Source organism: Cyclopterus lumpus, chromosome 3 (genome assembly GCF_009769545.1).
Source record: "Cyclopterus lumpus isolate fCycLum1 chromosome 3, fCycLum1.pri, whole genome shotgun sequence".
Taxonomy (NCBI): domain Eukaryota; kingdom Metazoa; phylum Chordata; class Actinopteri; order Perciformes; family Cyclopteridae; genus Cyclopterus; species Cyclopterus lumpus.
In genome coordinates this window covers 24,306,234-24,317,440 of record NC_046968.1, presented here as the reverse complement: position 1 = coordinate 24,317,440, position 11,207 = coordinate 24,306,234, and the positions used below count along the sequence as shown (strand labels likewise).

At 42.4% G+C, this 11,207-nt stretch overlaps 1 protein-coding gene across 1 annotated transcript; it reads left to right on the top strand.

The window, feature by feature from the left end:
- The first annotated feature begins 2,673 nt into the window (after positions 1 to 2,673).
- On the top strand, positions 2,674 to 11,091 carry paqr5b (progestin and adipoQ receptor family member Vb). The gene is made up of 8 exons (XM_034529393.1): positions 2,674 to 2,923; positions 3,727 to 3,854; positions 6,586 to 6,791; positions 7,555 to 7,681; positions 8,160 to 8,204; positions 8,649 to 8,745; positions 9,242 to 9,386; positions 10,065 to 11,091. Exons 1-8 carry the CDS (start codon positions 2,870 to 2,872, stop codon positions 10,343 to 10,345), a joined length of 1,083 nt encoding a protein of 360 aa, XP_034385284.1. The 5' UTR covers positions 2,674 to 2,869; the 3' UTR covers positions 10,346 to 11,091.
- The last annotated feature ends 116 nt before the right edge of the window (positions 11,092 to 11,207 follow it).

Sequence of the window (11,207 nt, the reverse complement as noted above, 5' to 3'; positions counted from 1 at the left end):
TTTTATTTTGAAAAAAGTGGAAACTGACACGCCCTCCCCCGACTAAAGGGCTACGAGAAGCGTCATAGTTTGAAGCTTTGGGCCATTGACTGAGAATGTGTGGATATTTGGAGTATTACTACTTTTACTGAAATAAAAATATCTGAATACTTTCTCCATTTATATCCTTATTGGATTATTGTCATTGTCAGGGTTCAGGTTTTAATGATTTAGGTGATTTAAGTGAAACGGCTGTAACTGCTTTTTTATGCTGCCACATAGTTTAATATATATATATATATATATATATATATATATATATATATATATATATATATATATATATATATATCCGCCTTCAAATGAATATGATGTTTTTGTATTTAAAATCTGAACGTGCAAAGTAATAGCTAAAAATAAATGGAGTGTAGTTACTTTCCGCCGCTGCATTTATTTAAATTAAATATTTAAATTAAATATTTACATTCGCGGCGCTTAATCAAATTTTAATACCTGTGCTGTGAGCCTTTCGGACGACCTTGCAGCCATCTGAAGATTCACAAAAACAAAAAAGGTTTGCATCAGCAGCGACTGGATGAATGCTTAATGCGCTCCATCGTTGTGCTGATGGTACACAAACATGCAGCACTTGCTCCAGGAGGCTCGACCTCTGACCCGAAGTGAAACTATTACTGCTTCTCATTAACAGTCAATAAGAGAAGCACGCAGGCCTTTCTGTCTCTGCAGCGATGCACTTGAATTCCCTTTGATACTTAGCTTTGTAGTCCAAGGTTACTGAGAGATACATTAATTAATATCAAAAGAAGACAAAGGCCAACTATATTATGTAAGGAGAGAGTTTGAGGACACTGACCTTCAATTCAGGCTGAAATTCTACCTGACTACCTTCAAACAGCTTCTGTTTGAAGGTAGTGACACCTTGTGGTGAGATGGGAGAGTGCATGTCTGCAGGTACTGCACCCCGTTTATAATCTGTATGAATTGTATTAATGCAGATTGTAGTAAAAGCAACCGTGTCTTGTGTGTCTCATTAATTCAGACAAACTAGCGTAAACTAGCTCTGGATAGGACTGTACCCGTGTTCTCGTTTTGTTTATGTCATTATAAATGATGTAATACACACACACACACACACACACACACACACACACACGCCAACAGTAGAATACAACTAAATACATTTACTCAAGTGCAATATTTTTTATTTTTCCTTTTCTGCTTCTTTACACTTCTACCCCCACTCCAAATATTGCACTTTGTACTCCACTACATGTTCCACACGCTGTATATTTTACAGCTTCACATAGAGCATTATTATATATTTATTATTTACTACATAACAGTAACAGCAACATAACAGTGAAGTATGTGAACGCACTTGTTCTAATTTCTGTTTCCCCCTAGTGGTAAAACGTTGTAAGTACACAGTGAAGCCAAGACTGTAATCTAATCCTTTCACATGTTGTAATGCGCGTTGCCAAAGACTCATTTCCTCCTTGTATTCATCCACCACAAAGCACGCGAGTTATGTTTGTATTAGTCTGTATTGTTTACGATGCTGTTGTTGGTGCGCACGAGACATCCTGCGTGCAGCCCCGCCCCCGCAGCACACACCTGCAGCCCCCATTCCTGAGCCCGCCTGCCACTCCTCCGGGATGGGCGTGGTCACGTGTCATCACAAGAATTTTAACCCGAGAGAGAGTTAGTGAAACACTTTTTAATGTTTTATATTAAAATCACCTTTATGGTTAAAGGTAAGAAGGTGACACGTTGTTGTCACTGTGACCTTCCTCTCAGCTCAACACCCTTTTCGCACCTGACTTTGTTGACAGTGTTGCCTCTTAAAGCCTTAATGACTCACATATTAATGAACTGATCCTAATACCCCAACTGACTGTTTGTTTGTTGTCTTTTCGCCTGTGAAGCCGCGGTGTGCTGCTCCTCTGAGGGAGAGGAAGCTGAATGAGATCCCAAGGTGCACTCCATGTTGTGTTTCATTACACTGATCTATTGTGAATGGCAGTGTGTGTGTGTGTATACATAGAAAAACACACTCGAATAATTTGGACTCGTCGGCTGAGGATCAAGCCTTCGAGATGAAGCATTAACTTATTTCATGTTTAAACTTAAGCGAGCATGACTTATATAGTCAAACAGACCACAACAAGATAACAGGCCCGGGGAGCTCCGGCTGGGCTCGGCTGCTGGGCGTGGGGCCTTTGTGGGCACATGTCAGCTACACCGGGAGAGGAGCTCCGACTCACACCCTCCATTCATGATGTCAGGCCTTATCGGGGGGGGCGAGCAGCCTGTTTGTTTCTGGCAGAGGAATCTGTTGCAGACCTTTACACGTCTATTAATGGAAAGCTTTTGTATTGTCTTACCTGAAACCGGTCGTACCGGCTAAACTTCATCTCTTTGAGGAATAATTATGCAATTATAACATTTAAAAAAAGAAGAGCTTTGTTTTTTGGAAACTGCCGACTCCTCACACGGATATTGAGATCTCGAAAGACTTGCCTCTACCGAATAATAATGAATGGCAAAACAGTGTGTGTGTGAGAGAGAGAGAGAGAGAGAGAGAGAGAGAGAGAGAGAGAGAGAGAGAGAGAGAGAGAGCATACACCTGTGTGTTCACATGACCTCCTCCACCACCAGAGAGACAGCAGCAGCAGGAGGAGCAGGAGGAGGAGGAGTTGCAGGTACACTGGATATTCTCGCTGGGTTTGAAGAGGGAGGAGGTGAAGGGGTGAAACCCTGAGAGCAGCATGGCAACACAAACCTTATAAAGAATGAGGCACACCCCAGCGGGCCGCCTCAGTTCAGCTCTCCCACCTGACAGCAGCAGCAGCAGCACCTTGCAGCCGTCATGCTCGGCCTCGTCAAATTACCGCAAGTCTTCACCATCAATCAAGTGCCCAAAGTAAGTGTTTGTCTGTGCGTCTCAACTGGACATTTCAGACTGAGCTGCACTCAATTAGGAGGTGTTGAGTGGGTGAATTAAAGGAGACATATTAAGCCAGGCTTGTATTTTGAGGTTTCTACTAGAATATATATTTTTAAAAGCACTCTTTATTTTACTCCTACTGTTTTCCGACTACCTGTATTCATCCTCTGTCTGCGCTTTCCAACAGAATTGCATTGCCAGGCAACAGCTTTTGGTCCATGTTTACTTCCTGTCAGCTGATGTTGTTCACATGCACCGCAAACAGGAAATAAACTTGGACCTGTTTTACCTTGTTGAACTGTTGAACTGGTCGATATGTTGTGCAGCTGTTGCGCAACAACAACAACAACAACAACCGTATACTGGAAACCTGACGGGTTAGTTTTAAAGATAGTTTCTGAATACTGGCTGTGCAGGAATTCAAATTTTATAATTTCACAGTATTTATACAGCAGCTACACCTGATTTACAATGATAACATTGAACATCATCACATGAAAGCCTCACTTTTTATAGGACCTTAAGAAGAAGAGAAAAAAAAAAGCTTGACCAACAAAAAAGCTATTTTTTCCCCTCTAATAACTGTAACCATTACATCTTGGGACTCCTCCGGGGAACCCCTCTCAAACACACAACACTCGTTTCCACTGAGAATTCCAGTCTCGTGCCTTTTGTTTTGCTTGGTTTCTTCTGGCGCCAGAGGACGAGAATTACGGGTTTTATTAAATCTGTCGAACTGGCCGGAGGACTAACCCGGAGGTTTCTCTCTCTCTCTCCAGGTTTTCCACGAGGACAGCATCCACTCGGGCTACCGACACCCCCGCAGCTCAGCCACCGACTGCATCCTGAGCCTCTTCCAGCTGACCAATGAGACGCTCAACATCTGGACCCACTTTCTGCCCACCTGGTAAACAAACACTCTGAAATGTTGTCTTATTGCTGCGATGCGGCGCAATTGTAAGAGCCATAAACGTCTTGTGTGTTGTAGGCTGCCAGCATTTGACGCACTTGAGGCAACTTCTTTTCTTTTCTTTTTGTAACCCAACTGGTTTGCAGTGAGTCAGTGAGTTGACGGCTCACATCTTCTGTAATTCATCCAAACTCCTATACTTCAGCGAAGCAGAGAGCAATTTTATAGTGTTCATACCGGTTGTTGTTTATCATTCTTTGTGTTGGAAAAGGAATCCTGCACAGCTGGTTGGGTTTTGTAGGTCGAGACAGAATATTAATCTGTGGTTTTTACAGACGGACATTTTCTTGACCTCTTTAGATTTATTAGATATCAGTTCTGGCACATTACCGACTAAAAGCTACACCCTCTATTTTTACTGCTCACATCCAGAGCGACAGTATCTGTCATTGAACACGTGCCAGTGCATATTAAGCACCATACATGTGCTCTTCAAGGTGTCAGGAGAGCAGTGGACTTTACTTAGTGAAGCCGTTGAGGACAGAGTGGACGGTTACGTCGTACGCACAACTGCTTATGACTCGAGCTATTTGAGAAACAATGCGCATACAAACAGGTTTGGAGACCTCGTGCAGGGCCGCCCTGCTCGAGGGCCTTCTACTGCACGGACCGCTCATAGTACAGCTGCATTTATACTATATGTATTTACGTTGTGAAAACATCAGTTAATACGAAAGTCTCGTTGTCATTGAGTTGAGAGAACAATTGGATTTGTCTGGATATGCAGTCAAACAACTGGTGACTAAATAACTACTCACTTGGATCAACTTCAACTCTAGTTGTCAACTTTAAAACGTTCAAGAGGTCTAAATAAAAGAGTAATAACCAAGTGATGTAATCAATAACTGAAGGTTTGATGAAAACAAACAGGAGAACCTCTGGCCCTAAAATGGAGTGAACTCAAGAAGACTTTGAGTTGTCTCATATTCTATTTCACAGTGTATTGAGAGGCTTGAGATGCAACACCTGTAGGAGCAGAGAGAGAGAGAGGGGCTGGAGAGGAAGAAAGCTAAAGACAGACAGGAAGCTAAAGAATGAGGATCATTTCCTTTTCGGCCCATTGTACACTGTACGTTCATTCTGGAGCTTAAAGCGACATTTTTTGCTGCCCGACAGACTTTTACTGACGCAATGATTTCATTGCGTAGTCGTGTGTGGTAGATGTGTGTTTGTGTGAGTCTAGAGCTCGCGCTTTAAAGCTACTACAGAGGTCACCGCCAACCCAGGAGACACGCTGCACTTCCTGCCTGCTGAGATGCCATGTTGCTTTGACTGCACAGTCCAGGGAGACTGTGTGCGTGTGTGTGTGTGTGTGTGTGTGTGTGTGTGTGTCTTGAGACCTCGAGGCAAGCCGCTAATGAGCAGATCTGTGCCCGAGGCTTATGAGTTGCCTTAATTAGTTAACTGCTCAGTGACGGGGAAAAGCACAAATAATAATGATTTGTTAATGAGAGGCGTGGAAACGAACACGCGGGTGTGGAACTGTTGTGCAAATGAGAGTTACCAACAAATGAATGGTTTGATTGAGTAATGTAGTACTTTGTTCGGACTACGTCGAGGCACATGGGATGACAAGCGAAGTGTGTGTCTTTGGAGTTTCAGAGGCCCGTCTGTGTGTGTGTGTGTGTGTGTTTGTGTGTATAAGATATATGTGTAATAAGATGTTAAGAGTACTATCCGTGACGATATCGGCATTCTGTTCAGGCCCGCTAGAGGAGGGTATTTATCACACAGGAAGTTGTATACATTTTTGTTGGTTTATGGTTTTCATTATGAAGTCTCTCGTGGTTCAATAGTTCACCGGTTTACTTTCACTGCACGGAGCTGCTTGAATGTTTCAGTTTGTTTTGGTTGGTTCCCAAAAACATAAATAGGATATAATAACCTGATTTCCTTTTGTTCGCTTGTTTTATTGTGTTTGCTCGATCATTAAACAAACAGAATGATAGAAACGACAAGGCGTTATGGGAAGCTACGTGCTGAAATTATGATGTAACAAATAATCACAACCACTCCTTTATTATCTCATCTATGTGCAAATATTTCTGCAACTACGACTACTGATACGACTCCAGTGTGACAGATAATCATCACGTATAAAGGAGCATAATCATTAATGTAGTAATTGAAGATAGAAACATAATTTTTTTTATCTCTAGCTGCTAGAACATGAACTCAGCACTGTTTTCTCTGATTAAATACCTTCTATTGTTACACAGACTACTTTCACTTGTTAATGAGGTTATGCTATCAGACCTATAAAGTAACAATAGGACCACACCAACAGTGCTGTGCTTCTCTATACACCGCTGGGGAGGATCTTATCATTTCTTCACTTCATTTCAGTTGAGTCGAGGCTATTCCTCCACAAAAATACATCATAAAGCTCCAACATCTCTCACAGGTGGGACTGTGAATGGCCTTCGTGTGATGTATGGAAGTATCTGCATTTTCGGGGCTTTCTACGATTATTTATATTCATTCGACATGCGCCCCTTTTTTTCTGTAGTATGCATGGGGCCAATTGCTTGGCATTTGATATGATAATCCGTCTCTGATTGATTTTAAATGACACACGTGTTGCTAAAGACACACAAAGAAAGCAGTACCGCTGCATCCAATGCAATCAAGTTAATGTGAGCGGTTTTTTTTCTTCTTCTCCCGACAGGTACTTCCTGTGGGAAGTGGTGGCGGTGGTGTTGGTGCAGACGGCATGGCACGACTCCTTCATCTGGCCTCTGGTGATCTTCCTGACCACCTGCTGCATTTACCCGCTGGCGTCCAGCTGCGCTCACACCTTCAGCAGCATGTCGGCGCGGGCGCGCCACATCTGCTTCTTCTTCGACTACGCTGCCCTCAGTTTCTACAGCCTGGGTGAGCGCGGTGGGCTTCACGGTCAACCAGGTCCACGAGTGGCTTTATGCACGGAGCACTTCCTTCACTAACTCACTTATTAACCCCTTGGAAACCCGAGAAGAAGAAGAAACCCACAACGTTTTATACGCATTAAAATGAAGTATGTGCCAACTGCTTTTCTCTACGCACTGGGACACATACTGAAGCAGTTTGATGGAAACAATCATTCAAAACATTGTTCATTCACCCCTAAACGCTAACCCGTCGGCAGGCAGATTACCGGCCTGCCCACTGTCGGGTTAAGAGGTTAACAAGTTAGTGTCAGTAACTCAACCAGATGTTGGCAGGTCAAAGCAATGTGTCTTCAAATCTTGTGTTTGGTGAAACTGTGGACGTCTTTTTAAATTTGAGAGAAATCCGACCATGAAGTGAAATCAAATTTAATCAGATCAAATGCTGTCTTTGTGTGTGTAAACATACGCGTAACAAAGTTATGACTTTAAGATCATTAAAATAATAAAAAAGACAGCGACAGAGATACTCAAACAGACGTATTGCAGATTATTATTACCGGGATGTATAATCAATGCATACTTCTTTGTTTGGCTTTAATGTTTGGTTAAAACAAGTGTTTTAAATATTCTGTCTTCCTCCTGTAGACTTTGTGAAATGTGGGGGTGGACAAAGTAGCTCGCCCGAGTGTGAACCTACTTTTTCCTGATACAAAACAAACAGGGTTCAAAATGTCCAACCGGGCCTTGTTTACTGTGTCCTGCTGCAGGCTCAGCAATCGTTTACTCAGCTTACGTTTTCCCGGACAAGTGGGCGAACGGCCTCTTCCACCAGTGCTACGTCCCCATCGCCGTGCTGAACACGGTCATCTGCACCGGCATGGCCTGCTACTCCAGGTATGCTGAGGACGTGCATTCTGCACAGAGGTCAATAACTACTCGTGTTGTCTTTTAGAAAAGAGTAACCAGGTGTTTAACAAGTTGAGGTGAAAGGATCTGTGTGTCATCATAACCTCAGGCTAATATGCTATATACTGGATAGGCTACTATGTGCTCATATGCTAAATTATGCTAAATTAAAATACTCAAGTGAAGTACGGGTACATCAACAGTGTCCTTAAGTAGAGAGAGTACTTGAGTAGATGTACTTAGATGCTTCCCACTTCGTCCATGGCAACATTTTAACGTGACTGCTCTCGAATATGTCTCTGAATACCTGTGTGATCACATGTGGTTGGCTCATGATGCTTTCATCAAATGTGAAATAAAATGATCAATCTTACGTCTGTGGGACATTTGTCACTACGGAGAAAAGCTTCCCTGAGTGTCTAAAAATGATTTATTGTTCTTTCACTCATCTCTCCCCGCTGCTAAGGCTGGGCTTACCGTTTCTGCATTATAATCACGACGTCGTACAGAGGTAAAAGAAACACAACGCATTTGTTGACACTTTCTATCATGAACCGTGTTTATCGCGCCTCAGATGATGGCAGCGGCAGATTTACTCCTGCAGAAATGTGTGTGACTGTTCACTGACTTGAGCGACTCTCTTTGTCGAGGCACAATGGGTGTCGCCGAAGCGTAACTATGGGGACCAGCCCTAAACAGTGATTTTGTCTAATTGTAGTTTCAGGTTAGAGGAGCCGGAGGAACGTGTTCTGTAACGACCTGAGTCACTGGCTTTAAGTGTTCAAAGTGCTCAAGAAACAGTTCTGTTCAGTATACCAATTATGTGCAGCACAGGATACTTAAGTGTATTTGTTATGTAACTTTTGTATTTCAAGTTATTTGATTTACATTGTTTTTATTATCTACTCATCCTGACATTTCCAGCTACTGTACACTTTGTGTCTTTTTATTTCAGATTCTCAGAGAACCAGAATCCAAAGTTCGGCAAATATCTCCGCGTTGTTGCCTTCGCCTACCCGTACTTTTTCGACCACATTCCTTTGTTCTACAGGGTAGGTACCACATGTGTGCCCTTCATACACACACACACACACACACACACACACACGAAACACACGTCTGAAAGGATGTGTCACAGATAACATTCAATATATCGGACATACTTGAAGGACTTTTCTGCGAAACAGTAAGGAGAAAAAGAAGAAAAAAAACATGCATTTGTTTCATATACATGACTTTGTGTTACTGTAATGTCCATGGCTAGGGTTATATTTGATGTATATGATTTTAAATAATAACAAGCAGTAGTTTAATGCACATTGTAAATGTATGTCAGATATTATATATGATGTGAAAGAGGAACATTTGACACATCCCTCCATTGAGACTAGAACCACATGTGTTATGCTCCAGTAAGAGATACTTAATAAATATTTGTATGCCTCATTAAAACAATTTGAAGGTGATAAAAGAGGTCGTATTGGAGATGGCATAGTGATCTGTTGCCTCTGTTCTGTGTGTGTGTGTGTGTGTGTGTTGTACTTCCAGGTGTTCATGTGTGAAGGAGAGGGCTGCACAGACAATGATACCAACATGCTGCACATCACCCACATCACCTTGGCTCTCCTCACAGGCTTCCTGTTCGCCACACATCTACCTGAGCGCCTGGCGCCCGGCAGCTTCGACTACATAGGTGAGACTCATCCGAGGAGTAGCTGTTGACTCTCATCGGCATGTTACATGTTGGTTTGTGAATGGGATTCGCTGTTTAGATTCATTCTCAGTGTTGATCACTATCAAACAGCACTGTTTTATGCAAGAAAAGAAGCAAAAAAAACACTGCACACCACCTGATCAGCACCGAATTGCAGACACGGTTAACAATTAGCTGGTGATCATAGTGGAGCGGCTAAAAGAGACAGATATTACTCCCTTAGAGTAGGTGAAAACCCTAAACCGAGCTAGTGCTATATGAACAAATGTTGCTTCATATTTGCGTGATGTTTTTAATACGTCATATTAACTTATGGTGATGCTATGTCAGTGTTGTGTTGACAGTTTTTTCACGCCCAAAACAGTAGTACCTCTGTGTGTTATAAACTTGCAGAAACCTGTCTTATAAAAGTATAAAAACAATACAAAACAATGGAGTAGAGGTTGGCCATAATGACACATTCATGCTGAAATGAAATGTCACATTTCTTAGACCTCTCTGAAACCGGATTCCCATTAACAGATGTGTTAATCATTATGAAATAATGCTAACGCATAACCACCTCCACGTCTTCCTGTCAGGGTGTTGAAATCAGTCAGCATCGTTTCCCCACTGTGCCCTCTGAACTCAAACGCGACTCGACTGCTCCCCCTGCAGGTCACAGCCATCAACTGTTTCACGTGTGCGGCATCCTCGGCACCCACTTCCAGATGAAGGCCGTGAAACAGGACATGGTGACACGGCGGCCCTGGCTCCTGGCCCACTCCGTGCCCATCACCTTCTCCAACTCGGTGGGTGCGGCGCTGCTCTGCGTGGTGGTCAACGTGACGATTCTCACGCTCTTCAGTCTACCTCTCCTCTCCGCTCCAAACTGTGAGGGAAAGAAACACGATAAAGGGGCAAAGAAAGCCTCAAGCAGGGCCTGCGTGTGCTCCTAAACCTCTGGCTCCTTATCACAGGATCCGAGAAGGTCGTAAGACATACAGTGGGGGTAAAAAGGGCATTATGGGTGATTATAAAAACATTTTAAACAACACAAACGCTGATGTCATGTCACTTGAATTCTAAACTCAAGGTGGTATTCAGCCTGATGACTGCTGTTAAATGTGTGGGTAAACTGAAAATAAGGGCGTACTTTGCACAAACGTACAATGGAAATTACTTGTTACTATAATATGTAATGAATCTAAATGTTTCTAAGGAAACTTGTTATGAAAAGCTACAAAAGTAGCACGTTTTCTACTGTAAGGAGGTGCTCACTATCTTTATACAACAATGTTTTTGTTCGGTTCTCTGATTTCCACTTGTGGGGTATGAGGAGATTGTCAGCTGCAGGTAACAATCACTATGTCAAACTCAAAATGTTAATTTCACTGTCAATTTCTAATTGTAGTGCTGCATTTAGACACTGTGCCTTTAGTGCGTGTGCTTGTGCAGCCTATTGGATTGTACTGTCATGCACATCACTCAGATATATACGGAAAAACATGCCGAGACAAATGAGGCCGTTATGAAAAGGGAAGAAAATGTTTTGCTTTTGAGTTTGAGATGCCTGCAAATCAACAAAGTCAGTACTGTAGCCTAATACAGAGAACATGTTTTATGAGGAGGTTTATTTCCCTCATATGATTGCCGTCTCTGTCCCTTATCACAATGTGCCTTTGACGCAAAACTGAAAGTATTTATGTACAATGTTATTTATTTTCAAATAAAATATTAACCAAACTTGGCTGTGTGTCCTTTTAATATCAGTTTATTAAAACAGTTTTTTAAAGAATAAAAGAGTCGAGGAAAATCCAT

Bases quoted from the DNA above. Each gene is read 5' to 3' on its own strand.
- paqr5b (XM_034529393.1), top strand. From the start codon at position 2,870: ATGCTCGGCCTCGTCAAATTACCGCAAGTCTTCACCATCAATCAAGTG. The intron at 7,682-8,159 runs GTATGCTGAGGA...CCCGCTGCTAAG, and splicing joins GGCATGGCCTGCTACTCCAG to GCTGGGCTTACCGTTTCTGC. The intron at 9,387-10,064 runs GTGAGACTCATC...CTCCCCCTGCAG, and splicing joins CGGCAGCTTCGACTACATAG to GTCACAGCCATCAACTGTTT.